The 18,432-nt window shown below is 35.8% G+C and overlaps 1 protein-coding gene across 10 annotated transcripts in view; it reads right to left on the bottom strand.

Annotated features, from left to right (window-relative positions):
• Acaca (acetyl-CoA carboxylase alpha) overlaps positions 1-18,432 on the bottom strand; it is a 278,427-nt gene that overhangs the window by 87,795 nt on the left and 172,200 nt on the right. For all 10 annotated transcript variants that reach the window (XM_046423254.2, XM_046423255.2, XM_046423260.2 and 7 more), the window contains 6 exons: positions 16,591-16,647; positions 16,272-16,316; positions 9,495-9,536; positions 8,042-8,257; positions 7,117-7,272; positions 4,192-4,395 (listed from right to left, as the gene is read on the bottom strand). In XM_046423254.2, the coding sequence (XP_046279210.1) occupies positions 4,192-4,395; positions 7,117-7,272; positions 8,042-8,257; positions 9,495-9,536; positions 16,272-16,316; positions 16,591-16,647 (720 nt within the window). The remainder of the gene's footprint in view (positions 1-4,191; positions 4,396-7,116; positions 7,273-8,041; positions 8,258-9,494; positions 9,537-16,271; positions 16,317-16,590; positions 16,648-18,432) is intronic.

The following is an 18,432-nucleotide window of genomic DNA, read 5'->3' as shown; positions in this document are numbered from 1 at the left end:
GGTATGTATACACCCACATATGCATCGGGGCCTTAAGGAAGAGCACAAGCCTACTAATGAATAGATTTGTGGACCTGATATACAAGCATAGGAATGGAATTAAGTACTTTCTAAAACCCTAGGGATAATGATTCTAGAGGAACAGGAATGTTCTGCTGACTTGTCCATTAGGTCCTGTTTTGGGCAAAACTTGTCTCAGGGTGCTTAAAGGCTCTCAGACAAGCTCCCAGTCCTTTTCCACAAATTGATGGGAAAAGTCACCATGTGAGAAAAAGAATTAATAATGTCTTAGGAATTTAAGAGTAGAAATAGTAAAATTTTAAGAGATTCAAACTTAAGTAAGGCAAGAATACAGTATGAGACTAGATTCAGAGGCAGTCAGTCAAATCAAAATAAGAAAAAGGAATTTTTGTAACTAAATTTCTTGTCTATTAAGAGAGACCTTAGGATTTGAGACTCAGCTTTTTCCATGTTCTGGGATAAAGTTAGATTGGCCATAGGTAAGCAACAGAACTTTGCACTGAGGAAGGGAGCTAGAGAAAGCTACTGCTACAAATTTAAAATGGTAAAACCACTTTGGCAGTTTGTCAGTTTCTTATACTGTTAAGTATAAACTTACTATGAATAGCAATTATACTCATATATTTACCTAAGAGAAAGTTACACAAAAATTTATAAATTAATGTTCATAGCAGCTTTATTGCTAGAAGTCCATTTCATCCTTTTATAATTGGGAAATAAAACTTCATATGTGCTTCCACAGTGGAGAATAGATAAAAAAAAATTCTTTGTAGATCCACAAAATGGAATACTACTCAGCAATGAAAAGGAACATGCATATAATCCAGGTAACACCAATGAATCTCAAAAACATTATGCTGAGCACAAGAATCCAGACACAAAATAGCACATTTTGTCTGATTTCATTTATATGAAATTCTAAGACAGGCAAAACGAATCTATAATAATGGAAAGCAGATCATTGGTTACCTAAGGCTGCAGTTGATACTCTACCTTTGACTGCAAAGGATAATTAGAGAACTCTGTGAGATAAGGAAATGGTCTCTATAATGACTGTGATGGCATCACGCAAGTGTATACAACTATTGGAATGAACTGAATTGTACATAAAAAATGAGTCTGTCACATTATATGTAAATTATACCTCAATAAGGTGGTTTCAAAATGTTATTTCTTCTCTTATACAACACATTAGGAATCAACTCACTTATGCAATGGATTACCCAAATCTCTTTTCCCTATTATGACTACATGGCATCATTATTCATTACAACCTGTACCACAAAGACTATACAAGAGAAGTGAAACAAAATGAAACTCAAGTCAGTCAACCTTACTTCTTAATGGAAAAATGAGTAAATGATGTGCTAGGGCCAGAGGATGATCATAATGGACAATAATGGAAGACTCTGAATGACCAGCTACTTATGCTAGTTTCATTTTTTACTATAATGAACCCGGTAATTAAAACTTGGTAAAGAGTATGTTTTACAAGTTCACAAAAATATGTATACATTTTACATAAAATACATCTTTCACCAGAGGGCATCAATGGGCTTCTCTTAGCTGGGTGTGGTAGTGAATGCCTGTAAACCCAGCAACTTGGGAGGTGAAGCAGAATGAACACAGTTTTAAGTAAAACCCTGTTGTAAAATAAAATTAACCAGAAAAGGGCTGGGCACAGGGCGGGGTGTTGGGTGGAGGCATGGCCTGGGGATGTACCTCAGCCTTTGATTTCGATCCCCAGTACTGCAAATAAAAAAGAGAGAGAAACAAAAATTGAAAGGTAAAAAAATCAGTGGCCAGATGCAGTGGCGCACAACTGTAATCCAGTGGCCCGGGGGCCTGAGATAGGAGGATCACAAGTTCAAAGCCAGCCTCATCAAATTAGCAAGGTCCTAAAGCAACTCAGTGAGACCCTGTCACTAAATAAAATATAAATAAAAGTCTGGGGATGTGGCTCACTGGTTAAGCACCACTGGGTTCAATCCCTGGTATCCCTTCCCCCCCAAAAAAAATCAGTAATCCCAGCTACAAGAGGCCGAGGCAGGAGGATTGCAAGTTCAAGACCAACCTGGAATAGCTAGTTTATCTATCTATCTATCTATCTATCCATTTATTTTTGTATTTATCTATTTAGTTGCCAGGGATTGAACCCAGGGACACTTAACTACTGAACCACACCCCAGCCCTTTTTATTTTTTATTTTGAGACAGAATCTTGCTGAGTTGCTTAGGGCCTTAGTAAATTACTGAGGCTGGCCTCAAATTTGCAATCCTCCTGCCTCAGTTTCCAGAGCTGCTGGGATTATAGGCATGTACCACCATGTACAGTTTCAACTTGGGCAATTTAGTAAGAATAAAAAAGGGGCTAGGATGTAGTGTAGTAGGTAGAGTATTTACCTAGCATGTGTGAGGCTCTGGGTTCAAGCCCCAGTGATACAAAAGGAAAGGAAAAAGGTTTGGCAATAAGCACCAACTAGGCACTTGGGAGCACTGGAACTGGGTGAAGGCTGCTCCTTCTGTCAGTTCCTACCTCCAGCGTTGGGCTCACAAACTGGTACCAATGACATAGTAGTTCTTGAACTTTCAACTGAAGAACCTGATAAAGACCTCTTTCTTCAGGGCTTCTTAAATATGCAGGGCCCCTGATAAAAGGGCTCTCCTCTCAAGCTGAGGGAGTCAATTCATTCTTTCAGATGCCTAGCAAGTGCTTACTTTGTGCCTGATATAACACCATGCCCTGACTGAAGACATCAGTACCTTTCATGATCCTGTGTTGCCACTAACCAGCTTAAGGGAAATCTAAAAGCTTTCTAGTAAAATAAAGGGGAAAAAAGTAGTTATGAAGAACAAACATATTTATCAAAACATTAAAATCTCAAGTGGCCATCTTATTCTTCATAAGAATAGGCCTGCCTCAAAGCCACTGTAGAAGTTAATTAAAAATATCCCTCTCCATGGAAAGCTTTGACTGAAAATGTCCTTAAGGTTGTCCTGAAAAACATCAAATGCAGCAAAAATCACTGAATACTCTTTCTCTTGATCACCCCTTGTGCTCTTGTGCACTGTTTTAACTTCTCACTTCTCACAGGATAGATTTCTCTGGTCATCTAACTGGGAATCAAAGAACAACATGAAAGGTCACTATAAAAATTGTCCAAACTGAGATTTTAAAAATGCATCTTGAAAAGACTGGCAAAAAATGTCTTTTCCTACCTCTATTCCCAGTTTGAAAAGGACATAGATAAAAACATAATCTCTTCCAAGCACCCAAATACAGAGAACAGACTAAAGCCCTGTTTATATATTCTGTAGCAAGTTCATCCTCTTATTAGAAGGAATCTACTTCCCAAGTTCAGGCCAAAGTCCTAAAAATAATGTCCTAGTTCTTAAGAAGATGTGAGCAATAGTGAAGCTACCTACACCCAATATCATAGAAAATGGCCCAAATATTTAGAAACTAAGGAGTTCAAACAAATTACAAGTGAATTCTTTGTTACCACATAATCAGTCTGCATTACATTCCACTTCTGCATTTTCAATTTTTCAATCTGAAAAAAATTGGTTTAAAGTTTGATACTTTGTTCCTATATAGATATATAACACCCTGAACTCTTGAAGGAAAGAATGTGTGTGTGTGTGTGTGTGTGTGTGTGTAAGCGGAATAATATAATGGACAAATAAAGTTAATACTTAATACTGTTCATGTTATTTTACTAACTTGGAATTTTTCTTCTATAAGATAGGAGAAGTGGGTGACATTCTCACAATTCTCCTTTCCTCAGCTGTCAATAAGTGGTCTAACTACATAGGAAACAGGAAGTTCAAATCAGACCAGAGAAGACTAGATTGCTAAAGTAGCTTAAGAGCCCTTTAAAAAAACAGCTCGAAACTGAAGAATTATGCCTGGAGTCAGGTTCACTTGGCATATTTGTGCTAAATACCAATATGTGACAAAGGGTTGAGGGCTTTATAATATCCTTGACTGAGAACAGGGGCACTTCTTATAAGGCAAATATTTTCCAAATTGCACAACCAGTTAAGCTAAAGAGAATAACTCTATTGATAAACCAATGGGGTTTGAGAGCTTGAGTCTTCTATAACAAGAACAAGTGGCTCATTTGTAGGACCAAATCAAAACTCAGAGAAGCCTGCTTGACTACTGTACCTGTGCTGTCCTGGAGTCAGTCACTTCCTTGTATAGGCTGATGTCCAAGTAATAGCCAGATTCGTTTGTCAGGAAGAGGCGGATGGGAATTGCTTTTCCAGTTGGTGTCAGGCGAATGTTGATTTTCAGTTCTGCCTGGAGGACGCGCAATTTCCACAGCCGACTTCCATAGCGCATTACCATGCTCCGCACAGATTCCTCAATCTGACATAGATACATCACCAAGTACAAAACTTAAATACCTTGTAACTAAGAACCTGTTTCAGGTCTGTCCGTCTTTGGGAAAGGAGGAATGGAAAAAAGATGCTGTTTTATGGAGATCTGTACACCATATACATTCGTTACACAAAGTGGGCAGATAGTTTCTCCCTAAAACTATTCTTGCTTAGAACAAGACAGGGACAATTTCATGCTGGTCTGGGATGAGAGCGGTTTTCTCTAACTCACGCCATCCAAATCAGTATAACTTCTTCCCCTTTCCCAATTATATTTGTACTCTATATCTAAGATCTGCAATATCTAAAATTAAAAGCTACAGGATTTAAGAGAAAGCCCCAAATGAGAATAAAATCCCTAGTTAAATAGCTATTAAGTAGCATTTATATGCATGGTAACTATGTTTCATTGCACTTACAGGACCTTAAATCAACATAGCAATTACCACCATGAGCTTTTTTCCATACACTTTTATTAAACTTTATAATATATGTCTCTTGCTAAATTGCAGAAATTAAAGAAAGGCAATTTGTAGGTGGTGCTAGAATGTTCTCTCCTAAACATTAGAGCTCTGAAGTTTGGTCACTGTCAAGTCCAACTGGGATTTAAGGAGAAGGGGCAAATGTTTCTTAGTTTTTCTAAACTTTAAACCAAGGCAGCTTAACACTTAGTTTTCAGAGTTACAAGAGTTATTTTAACTGAATGGACTTAAAGGCAATTTTGTTATTGACATGCTAACGCAAAACTTTTGTTTCCAATAGGCAATAGGCTCTTTCCTAGCAAGCAGCTAGGCCAGACTACTCAAATTTAATCTTTTCTTAATTATCTTTCTAAAATGCTTTATCAACATCCTAGAACAGCTCAACATTATCTCATATCTCCCTTCTCTTGTAGTACACTTAGGTAGTATGTGCTACCCTACAGCTTATTTCTCTAACACAGAATTTTAACTCAAAATAGATTTTAAGAAGTTAACTTCTCATCCCCACATTTGTTTGCTAACCAAGAGATATTTATCCATTATTTTCTTTAGGGAACAAAAGCCAACAATCTCTATGTACAAAAAATTGACAGCTATCTGATTAGAAAAGCAGAGCTGGGGCATATGGGTGTTAAGAGTTAGAGGCTGAAAAGTAAATATTAAAAATTCATTGAGAAAAGTCAAGCAAAATCTAAAAATATATATAGTTACACAGTATCCAGGTCATGTTTTAGCATTCTGGCTTCATCAGTCCCAAAATACTTAGGGCAAATATATACATATATTAGAGGAATACATAAATATACATATATTAGGAGAAATAATATTATATATATATATTCCCCCCACACACACACTGGCTAAGTGCCCCATGGGTTCAATCTCCCCAGTGGGAGGGTGTGTGTGTGTGTGTGTGTGTGTGTATACACACACATACACCATGGGGCACTGAACTACTGAGCCACATCTCCAGCCCTTTTTTATTTTTAGACAGGGTCTTACTAAGTTGCTTATGGCCTCACTAAATGGCTGAGACTAGCTTTGAACTCGCAAACTTCTTGCCTCAGGCTCCAGAGCTCCTGGGATTTTTAGGCATGTGCCACCATGCCTGGCTTAGGAGAAATTCTGCTTAAACTACATGATGAGGTTTGAGCCCTATCCTTGGCTTTCCTAACAGAAAATAATAACCCATTGTTAGCTTCGAGTTTTCAAGAAAAAAAAGTAAAGAACTGTTTCTCAGTTCTTAGATAATAAGTTCAAAATCAAAAGTTCGGCTGGGGTTGTGGTTCAGTGGTAAAGCACTTAATATGCATGAGGCATTGGGTTGCATCCCTGGCACCACATAAAAATAAACAAATAAAATAAAGGTAAAAAAAGCAAAAGTCTATGCCTATAATTGACCTTGAGAAAGGAGATACTTGGATATCCTATTCAAATTTCAGTCTCATACAGAGTCAGAGGGAGCAAAATAGAGAGCAGTCTGTCTTACACACCTAGGATAAAAAGGTCAAGTACAGGACTGTCTTGTTTTCTTTCCTTAAATTATATTGAATGTATTTTAGAATAGAGCCTCAGGGAAGAAACTAGACATAATATATATAATACATGTGAAATTTCTTTTTTTTTTTATTAGGGACACAATATCTTTATTTATTTATTTTTAAGTGTACTGAGGATCGAACCCAGTGCCTCTCATGTGTGATACAAGCACTCTACCACTGAGCTACAGCCCTAGCCCCGGCATGTGATATTTCTTATCAGCCAAATTCTCCTGTGGTAAACTACTAAAGAGAAATAGGTTAGCTATTTTGGGAAGGTGTCTTATCCTGGTAAGGCCACTAGGTAAGTATGTTAAAACACAGAAACAGTGTACTAAATGTCTAATAATAGCAAAATTATTTCACATGAGAAATTCTAGAAGATACTATAAAATAGAACTACTATCACGGAAAATATAAAACTTGTCCTAATGGAGGAAAAGAATTTTCATACTTTTATAAATGATCAGCAAGCAAACACCATGCCACCTTCAATACCGAGGGTTTTCTTAATGCCTATAGCAAAAATTTGCCACTGTCTCGGAAACTTAGTCTCTCAAGTACTGTGTAAACTTAAAAGACTCAAACTATTGGACAAGAACACCTGTTTCCAAGTCCAAGGAAGATACATATGGATGAATCTTTTTGCTTATGCTCTGAGTCCTGGCAGAGAAGCCATGAGAAATGTACCTTTGACGGGTCCATGATGACTGTGGGCACAAAGTTGAGGAAGATGTGGTTACAGTCTGTGCGAACATTTGTATTGTTAAAAGCAACTTCCAACTCATCCATGGCTTCCAGGAGCAGACGCTCCCCTTCATTTTGTAGATACTCAAAAGAAGCTTCCTATACAGGAAGAAAATCACCATCATTAATGTTTTTTCAAAGAAACAATAAATAAATGGCTATTATAACTACTTAACAGCAGTATGTCATAAATCATAAGGCACCAGGTGAAGACATTATTTGTTTTTCTCCCTAGAGTCCATCTAGTGATCACAGGCAGCAGGGGCACGCAAAGGCCACATACAGAGTGCTTGCTAGCCCTTTCTCTTGCCTCTTAGTGTATCGTTTCCTTCCAACACGTGGAAATGCTGGGTACCCCCAGAGCTGTAACACCAACAGGATTATAATTCATACATGTCAAACAAATTGTTTAGAACAGAAATCTGCTTAGAAATGAGAAGCTGAAGAAAACTCATGGCTATGCAATACAATAATAACTACACACCAGGAAGTCCTTGCTATATATAGACACTACCCATCCTGCTAGACAGGTTTATGGTGGGATTACTTCTTTCCTAACTCTTCTCCTTCTTCTCTATTATCACTCAACTCTCCCTTTGATTTTTCTCTTAGCACACTTTTCTTTTTCTCAAGTGAGTGCTATCATGTTTCCATTACCAAGAAAATCAGATTAAATAAAAATAAGCCTTTATTATTTGTAATATTTACTTTTGTGAATGAAATGACTCTCAGACACCTGCTGGTTATTGGAGAGTGAAAGGAAATAGAACAAGAGCCTGATTCAAACAATGAAAACATGATTTTGAACCTTTCTTATTTCTCTACCCCTTCCCTCAGGGATAACTTCCCATTGAAGTACAGCACCTACCTTGGTGACCAGATCGGAATGTCTGATGATTGCACGAACAAAGAACCTGTAATCTGTCACTTCTGTGCCAACTTCTACCTTAGCTGCCCCAAGATACAGGTGCATCTTGTGGTTAGCACATGGAATGGCAGTGAGGTCAAAATTTCTCATCCGGTTCAGCTCTAACTGGAAAGCTAGAGCAGGTTCCAGGTGACGATAGATTCGGTCCTCCTCAAACTGATCACAAGAATCAGACAAAAAATAGCTCACAGGAGGTAGTTATAAGATTATGATTACATAGGTAAAAGAGATGCTTGAAAATAGCAATGAAGGTATGATGCACTAATAAGCAAAAGAAAATGAGCTACATATAAGATATTGCTAAGGCTACTGCTATAGCTTATGTAAGATTAGGCACTAAGGTACCCATGCACTTAACTTTTCAACATATATGCTTTTACAAGTGGTGATGCTCCCCATTAAAAACAAAGACACTGGGCATGTTGGTCATGTATATAATCCCAGCAACTTGAGAGCCTGAGGTAGAAGGATTGAAAACTCATGGCCAGCCTCAGCAACTTAGCAAGGCCCTAAGCAACTTAATGAGACCTTGTCTCAAAATAAAAAATAAAAAGCTGAAGATGTGGCTCAGTGGTTAAGGACTTGTATGTTCACTCCCAGGTACTAAAGAACCAAAAATGAACAAACAAAAAGTTACAAACAAGCAAAAAATTTCAATTCCCTTGGAACTCCTATGGCATTTAATGTTATAACTCATTTTTTACCCTTAACTACAAACTGCTTCACATTAACATTTATTCACATGCTGATGTTTTAGGTTTACCCAAAAAGTCTAAAATGCTAAAGGACAGGACTTAAATCTTACCATTTATGACACACTACAAAGAACACAGTAAATGCTCAATAAATAAACATCATTTTTCAAAAAAGGTATTTGGCTTTGGAACATAATATATCCACAGATATATAATTATGCATCTTTTTCAAAAGTTTTATTAGTACATTTACTGTATGTTTGCTTGAAACTAAATTGTTTTTCCAGAGTACATGTCAACTGAGTGAATAGTGAGCCAGCACCAAAAATATTAGCTGGTAACAAGAAGAAACCAATAGTATGAACTACTATACTTTAAAATTGAAAAACAAATGCATGGGAATTAGAGTTGAACATAAGTTGTGACAAGAATAATTCTATAATGCAATATTGTTTAATATCACATCATTAGGATTGTTTTGAAGGATAGGGATGATTTTGAAAGTTATTGTTTTCTTTGGGTAGCTCAACACATTTGATTGTTTCCTAAATCAAACTCTTTCTGAAGGGAGTGTGCTTTAGTTCTAAAACACATGTAAACAAAGAGAAACACAAGTTCAATCAGAGAAAGAATGGGAAAGATAAGAAAACAGGAAAAAAAAAAATTCAAAGGGTAGGATTCTAGCAATCAGTCCTTACCTTATCCCTTGCTCGGAATGTGAAAAACTTAGGGAATTCTCTCTGTTAAAGAAGTGAGTAAAATGTGTCAGTCCTTCATAGATGTGGCCCTCTAGAAACAAACAGTATAGAAGAAGCTGGGCATCTAGAACAGTTTTCCAGAAAACGTGCTTCTCATCTAAGCCTGGTCCACAGAATGTGAATGGTCCTCTGAGTAATCATCACTTTGACCTCACTTTCAAATTTGAGAATTACCACATTACCTAAGTTTAGATATCTAAAGTATCTCCTGTTGCCAAAGTAAAAAATTTATAATGTTTCATGTCTCAAACTAAAACTTCCTGGGTGTTGTCTTGGCAAAATCTGGCAAATAAAACCAACATTACCCTTATGCTGCAGACACTGCAATAATAGTTACTAGAATGATTTCCCAAGTTTCTCCTAAACAAACTCTTAATGCAAACTAGCCAGACAGCATAGAATCTTCAGTCCGTGGTGTTGTTTTTTTTTTCCCCTACATTCATTCTCAAGTCAATAATGTCAAGAGTTTAAAAAATATTTCAAGACAAAGAAAACTATTAGATACTACTTTGGACACTACCACTCTATAGGAAAGAAAGGGTAGAACTAGTGAACTTATAATCATTAGGTCTTAACGCTCTTTTGCAGAGCATTACACAAGAAAGCAACCAATTTACTAGAACCTTATTAATTAACAAAGATGAATTCAATTAGAAGAGTTCATTAGTTTCTGAAATTTAACTTATTAACACCAAATACCCCTGTTTCTCGGATGGAAAGCTCTACTGGCAGTGTTGGAATCAAGTCGTTACCATTTGCTTTGACAGGAGGTTTCATTAGGCATCTTCTTCATTATGAGTGCAATATAATCAAACACTTATTGGTACAAGGCAAAGAGACCAGGACTAGCTGCCTACATATACTTCAGTGGGCTTTAGGAGCCATGAAGAAAAGATGTACTGAAAATCTTCTAGATGGCAGTCATTCTCATGTGTTATCCCAGTGAATGCTTACAACAACCTCAAGGGAGTCTTTATGACCCCCATTTTACAGATGTGCAATTACTGGTTTAAGTGATATGCCCAGGATCACAGAACATAAACTTGGGTCTCTCTGATGCAACAGCCATACCCTTCCACCTCTCAAGTGCAGGGCATCATTACTCTATTCTTGTTATAATCCAAACGTCTCCTTAGAGGATTTAGCTTCATGAGACAACAAAACAAAACAACAGAACAACAAAAAGATCCCCTAGAAAACCCAGAAATTAAGACTTTGTTTGGTGGAGAGGAGGCAGAAAACAAACGAACAAAGCAAAACTTGTGCTAAAAACTTGTGGTTTATGACTTTACTGAAAACTTGAATACTTTCCACAGATATTATACTGTATCCTTACCTTGCACAGTTAATACACCTTTTCATATTTTTCTCGGTGTTTTAACTATAAAAGTGATTTTAACATACTCCTACAAGTGCATTTACTATGCCCAGGGATATCACTTGTCCAGAGTTGGGTCTTTAAAAGTCCTTTGAAGGTGGATTTTACACAGAACTGATCTTTTACTAATGACATTTTGTTCTAAATAATTCTCCGATGTTCTCCCCTCCCCCTGCCCCAGTGACAGTGAAGCAGATGGGGATAACTTCAAGGTGAAGCAGGAATACATTCAGCTGAGTTGTCAGTAGATTTCATGCTCAGGGATTTATATAATCTAATTTTGGCTTTATTCTAGTGAAGTTTAGCTTTCAGTGTATTACCTAAAAAGTAACACATGTCAAAAAGGATGGGTAACAAAATCTTTCCATGGAACTAACTCCCTGAAAGAAAAGTCATCAAGGAGAGTGACAATATAATTTTTAAGTATATATTTTTCTATTTTGCCTGAACTATTATTAGCTAATTAATTAAAATATTTATTTAGTATACCATTTATCCATTCGTACACATTATTACATTTTCCTTCAAACACAAAACCATTTTCCTTCAGAAACAATACCAATAAAAAATGCTTTCTTTTCCACTAAACAAATTAAGAAAATTTATAGTAAATAGCAAGCACAAAAGTAAATGGTTTGAATGGAAATACTTTTATTGCAAATAATGAAAGAAAATGATTTTGGTGGAGGGTGAACTATGTGTAGGTGACAAGACTGAGCAAATTGTTTAAAAAAACAATTTCATTAAGGTTAGCTAAAAAAAAAGACATCATGAGATGATATAAAAGCAAACTTTTTTTTCAAACATGTGAGTAAATTTTTAGCTCCACAGTAAATTTAAATATTGAACATTCAAAAAGGGGGGTGGTAAGAACTTTCATGCAATGGGAAAGCAGGACTATTGAGAAATTCTTTGGGAGACCAGAAGTCTGAAGACTTTTATAGAAAGCCACTCAAAACAAAAAACACCACCACAGAACCATAGAAAAGAAATCTAAAAGTCTGATCCTTCATCTCACCTCATCTTCATACTGCCAATTTTTCCACTAACAGCACTCATGCTTATTCTATCACTAATGTAATTGCTTTCCAGGCATTCTACTAGTGTTATGGGCAAATATCATAATTGAATGTACACAAAGAAAAACCCTCTTAGTGTTCTGGTACCAAAAACAAAAGAATGCAACATTTCTCAGGAAGAAATTATACCCCTGCTGTGTTCTAATCAGCCAACCATCATCAAGACAATCAAAATAATTTGCCTAAATTAGCCAATCAAGACACCCTGCAAATCAGAGAATGTGAAAACCTGCAACAGAAAACATCATAGCTGATTATGATACTAATAATCGTGTTAAAAACCTAATGAGATGAAGAAATTGGGAGCTTGCTGGTGCAATTCTCTTTTACCTCAACATGCTGAGAACTAATTATATAGACTGTAATTAAAACAAAAACCCATACCAAACCCTCTGAAAACTCATAGTTGGTCCACTAGCAAACAGAACTACCTTTTTGGACAGAAAGGTTGAAAGGAAGGAAAGAAGGAAGAACAGACAGACATCTACACATAAATACATGAATTATGAAACTTGACAACTGTTCATGAGCTCTTCCCTCAAAACTTAAATAATCCAAAACATTTAATTTTAAAGTGGGAGTCACTCATAACAATCATGAAACTACAATTATTTCTTGGGATATGCGTAACAATTTAAAAAATCTCATGAAATCTTACATGTAAGAAAGGAAAAAAAAAACCATTTTATTAACAGATGCAAAACTGCTTGATTAGAATCTTTTCACAATTTTTGGACCTGATGTTTTGATTTAAGTCGCAAAGGAAAGGAAGAAGTCCTGAAAATATGCATTTTAGTCTCCTTAAAAAGCATTTTGCTGGAGCTGAGGATGTAGTTCAGTGATAGAGCACCTACCTAGCACATGTGAGGCACTGGGTTTGATCCGTAGCACCACGTAAAAATAAATAAATAAAATAAAGGCATTGTGTCCAAAGCACTTTGCTAATATATAGCCAAGCATATTCCACCATGCAGTGGTGCATGCCTATAATCCCAGCAATTGGGAGGCTGAGGCAGGAGGGCCACAAGTTCAAGGCCAGCCTGGGCGATTTAGCAAGAACCTGTCTCAATATAAAAATTAAAAAAGGGATGGGGAGTGTAGCTCAGTGGTAGAGAGCCCAGGGGTTAAAAAAAAAAAATGATATCTCTCCCCAAAAACCATGATATCTCCCAAATTTGTACCCTCTGCTACACTTTTTAGAATTCCAGTCCAGAAATGTGAGTGAAACTAACAGAGAGTGAGTTGGTGAATTTTAACTAACAACACTGTAGAGCTACATCTTAGACAACTGCAGAAAATAGCTACAAAAATTCAAGGAGCCTCTTTTGCTTTGAAGGATACTTCTTTTTAATACAATTATATATATATGGATAGAGTTGTTTTTCCTCAAACTTTCTGCTTAAATATCCATTTTAAGCAGCTATGTTTTAAAGTCCCATTACGAGTATTTGATTCAATTAGGTGGTTATGGAAATGGACTGACACCAAACTTCCTTATAGCCGGTGAGCACTGCCATCTCAGAACAAGTCCCCACTTAGAGTAAAGCTAGCTAGAGTAGCTGGCTTTCTGGGGACTATGGTGACTATACAGTACTGGAAATGCTTAGAGACAGCACTGATATCTGAATAAACACCTCAAAATATACACACTCTCCAGGAACTTCTCTTCTGGTCCTCGTTTGCCTTGTTCTAGTTCTGAAGCAGTCTGAAAGACCATGACTATGAAACAGCATAGCTTGCTTCATTCCATAACAACATTGAACAAAACTTGGTAACCTTCCTTCTCTCCTTGCCCCCTCACGTGTGCATTCTCTCTTCTATTCAATAATATAGGGATTTCACAGTGTAGAACAGGTAGGCTGCATACATCACAGTGGATTACCAAGAAGCCAGAGAGATCAAGGGATTCATCTCTAACACTCCTGGAAAGCTTCCTATTTTTCACACTACACTAACTATGGCCAAGCACACATCAAATGACATGACAGAGGCTAAGCATCCTTCATGAATGGCAAGCTACCACCAACAGACAAATTCACAGGAGCACTATGATAGCAAGCCCTGGATTTGTACAGTTTCTGCCAAGGCTTCCTGGCCATTGTAGATCCTGGATAGAGTTCAGTAATAGTTGCCCTTGTCCCCTGTGAAATTCTAACCATTTCTAAGGAACATAACATAAAGCACCCCAACTACTCTGACATTCAATTCTTTAAAGCAAATCTAGTCTACACTTAAACCTTAATGTTCTCTATGCTCTAAAGCAGACTTTCCTACACTCAGGACAAATCAAGTCACTTGATAATTTCACTGATTTCCCACTCAATGCCACTATAAATAGGAACAGTGATTGCCAGGCGAGACCTCCTGCTGATCTCATTTCCTAACAGATTTTGCCTAAACATGTCCCCATTGAATAGAAATACAGAAATATTAGGACAGTGGGGAGGAAACGTCTTAGAGCTGTTAGACATACTCTAGGACATGACATAGATTCAGAGAGATAAGAATTTGTCTTTATTTTGTGTGTTTCATACCTAAAATATTTTTTTAAAATTATAGTGAGAACTAGTAATTTTAAGTTAAAAAATTTAGTGAACTGTTGTAACTGATCATGGAATGCTTATTACAGGAAACCAGTTAGTATACTAGAGACATGAAGACTCCATCTGCACTATTAACAAAAAGGAAAAGAATTTTAAAAATTCAGCATCATTCCCCAAAATAATATGTTATTATTCCAAACTCAGTGACAAAAAAGAAAAAGCACACTAACATTTAAGAACCTTGACCGATACTTTTCCAAAATCCAGGGATGACTATGGTATGTCTATCTTAGCTCTGACCAGTCACGGTGTTTATTCATAGGCTTTCATATTCTGTCCCCAAATATCAATTTTATTCTCTAAGCTCCTGATTTTTCTTCCTAAAGCCCCAGGGTTCTCTTTAAGCTCCTCATACTTCTCCAGTGACTTCAGTTTCCTATTTAAAATTATTGATTGATATATATCTGCACTCTGCTTGATTTCCTGACATCAATAACACAAGGGAGCTGTATAGTCCACAACATTTCCTAAAGCATTTCAGAAAATCCTAGCTCTTTAGTTTGCAGGGTTCTCTACAGACTAGTTCAGCAAGGTGAATTGTAAGAGGGGAAACAAAATGTCAAGTATTAGAGACTTAATAAACAAAAGGTTAATAAAAACAATCACACATAGGTCCTTGAATTTAGAAAGTCTTTTCCAGAATCTCAATGTTATCTTCATTATTACAAATGAGTAGGGCTTGAAAACTAAATTATCTTACTTGCTAAAACAAAACAAACAGAAAAGCAAAATGAAATAAAATTTTTCATCAAGAAAATTGAGACTTCCTAACATCCTCTGGAATCTTTCTTAGCTACATTAGAATTAATTTTTAGTGAGATATTTTGACTATAATCAGTCATTTTGAGAATGACATCTTGACTGTGAACTAGATCTTTCACTTTACTGCTGTCATTATACTAGGTTTGATCACATGGGTATACTACAGTTGAGATACAAGGCTATTAACTTAGTTGTCTTTCACATAAAAACTTTAATTTCATAAATATTAAAAGTCAATTCAAGGGCTGGGGCTGTAGCTCAGTGTAGCATTTGTGAGGCCCTGGTTTGATCCTTAGCACCACATAACAATCAAACAATAAAGAAATGCTGTCCATCTACAACTACAAAAAAAAATTTTTTAAAGTCAATTCAGGTAAATGGAACTACAAACAAAAGAATACTTAATTTTTATTTATTTCCTATTCTTAGAATTAACATAAGATAAAAATAGCAACTTTGGCTCTGCTACAGCATTTTTAATAATAAATCACTATTCTTCAGAAGTGAGATTTCTTGATAATAGAACTTGAATCCATATTTGGTAGAAGCCAAAACCTCAAAGTACAACTGATTATTGATTCATATGTGCACAGAAGAAATTATTAGTTCCTACTTCTACCTTATTCATCTGAAGAAAAGCATATGCTCATCCTTAACTATTTCTCAGAGAAACATTAAGAATTCATTATAAAATTTTTTTAAAAAAAGGAAAAAAACTTTTGCTGGAACACTTGATAGAAGGATTGAATATTCATCATAATACTTTCTAAATGAAGAGAGACCAAACATCAGCAGTCTAAACCCTTCTAAATAACTCAGACATGTTCTGTTTCAGTTATTGGTGGCAAACAGATAAAACAGTAAGTTGTCTTTCATAATTGTTCCTTTTACTTACATGAAATCTCTGATCCACCTCACAGTTGACCTGCTTTCTAAAATCCTTTCAAGTAAGACAGAAAGAAAAAAAAAAAACAATAGAAACCACCAATTAGTAATAACATTTTAAATGAACTGAGTAATAAGTAAAGAGTTTAGAAAGCCCTTCCCAGAATCTCAAATGTTTTGTCTAATGTTTATTAAAAATTAAATTTATAGGAAAAGTTATTTCTCTGCATAAATTCTATAAGTAAGCATATTACTACAATCCCACTTTATTTTAAAAATTGTGGTAAGAGCACAAGAAATACACATACAATTTCCATGTCAATCAATACCTTTTGTGCAACCAGAAAAGTAAGGCGTCGAATTCCATGCTCAACCAAGGTAGCTTTCTATGAACAAACACATAAAATAAGATAGATGACATCTCCATTCAACCTAAATTTTACCCTGTTCAATCCTTGTAACACTCTGTTTGGGTTAAGTACCCTATTTGGATATTTGTAATCTCAGCTCTGAATCTTCAAACTTGCAAATAAACAGATTTTAACATGGCTCCTGTGGCTAAGTCTTAAGGAATAGGTTTTATATTAGTTTGCAAAAAAATTGAAAGAAAACTTGGTGGAAGAGAAAGGGTTATATGAAGTCAAAGTTCTGTCAGAATTGCTTCACACCAAAGTAAGCCTACAATTCATGTTTTTAGAAATTAAAGTATTGGTTGTGTATTTAAATGTGAAAATTAATACTACTGATGTATAAGCTAAATGAAATCAAGTAGATGAAAATAAAGAACTTTCTATGAAACAGAAATATAGATATTACCTAGAATATAGATATTACCTACCATTAGATATAGCATTTCTAGTATCTAACAAATCCTAACCTTTCAGTTCTTCAAAAACAATTCCCCCTTACTTTACATGGAGTTATTTTTTTTTAAAGGTTATCTTTAAAATTTATTGAAAACAATGTTTAATAGGCTTTTAAATTTAAGGAGCATCCATATCTCCACTTGGCATAGGCAAATGGTATATTAGGAGTAAACAAAGACTAAAAATCTCAAGATAGCCTCTTAAGAGAGTCTTGGACCTCTGGAAATTAGCCTCTCTCTATCCTTTACTATTCACTTACCTCAAAAAGCAAAGAAACAGAGTATGAATTAAATGAAAGACGTGCTTTTAAGAGTACTAACAAAGGGGCTACATGGCAACATATAGAAAAAATGATCCCACCAATTGAATGACTTGAGAGAATATATTAATAGTACAAAGAGAAAAAAAATACATGGCCTTTTACAACCTACATCCAGACTTAAGTTTGATAACATTTCTTGCTATAACTCTAACCAAGAGATATGTTCAAAAGCCAATTTTTAAAAAAATTTTGTTCTAATTAGTTATACATGACAGTAGAATGTGTTTTGACACAAGCCAATTTTTTTTTTTTTTTAAAGAGAGAGTGAGAGAGGGGGGAGAGAGAGAATTTTAATATTTATTTTTTAGTTATCAGAGGATACAACATGTTTGTTTTGTATGTGGTGCTGAGGATCGAACCCAGGCCGCACGCATGCCAGGCGAGCGCGCTACCACTTGAGCCACATCCCCAGCCCCAGCCAATTCTTAATTTTCATTTTTTTTAAATCCAAATTTGCTCCCCCCACCTTTTTTTAAATCCAAATATGCTTCCCCTTATAAAGAAGCATGTTTCTGGGACATTTTCTCATATTTCTCTATTTCTTCTACGGTATTGCTCAGTAATAAAACTGACTTTACTAACAGTACAAGCAAAAAATACAGAAAAAATAAATTTTATATATATAAATTCTAATAATAAATTCCTAGGTCAAATATAAGTTTTGATCCAACCACACTTAAAAATATTCCATACTGTCATCATGCTCCTTAGCATAAATAACCAAATACTGACACTACAATAAGGAAAAAACTGTGTAGAAAGAAAAGGGGTGTGGTGGTGCCTAGTCTCCCAGTGTAACCAGGAACAGAAGCATTCCTTCTGACACCAACAAAGAATTCCACTATAGTCAGGTCCTTCAAAGGCAAGCATCAATAGCTATGTTCTGGCAAGGGAAGAAAATAACTTTAATAATGCCATGATTTAAAATCAAAATTGTTATTGCTTTTAAAATTCCACAAGTGGCTGACAATAACAGCAGAGCA

Source organism: Marmota monax, unplaced genomic scaffold, assembly GCF_021218885.2.
Source record: "Marmota monax isolate L192 unplaced genomic scaffold, Marmota_monax_Labrador192_F-V1.1 WCK01_AAM20220418_F8-fsc00171, whole genome shotgun sequence".
Classification (NCBI taxonomy): Eukaryota; Metazoa; Chordata; class Mammalia; order Rodentia; family Sciuridae; genus Marmota; species Marmota monax.
The sequence above is the reverse complement of the archived record's forward strand: the minus strand, read 5'-3'. Positions and strand labels throughout refer to the sequence as shown.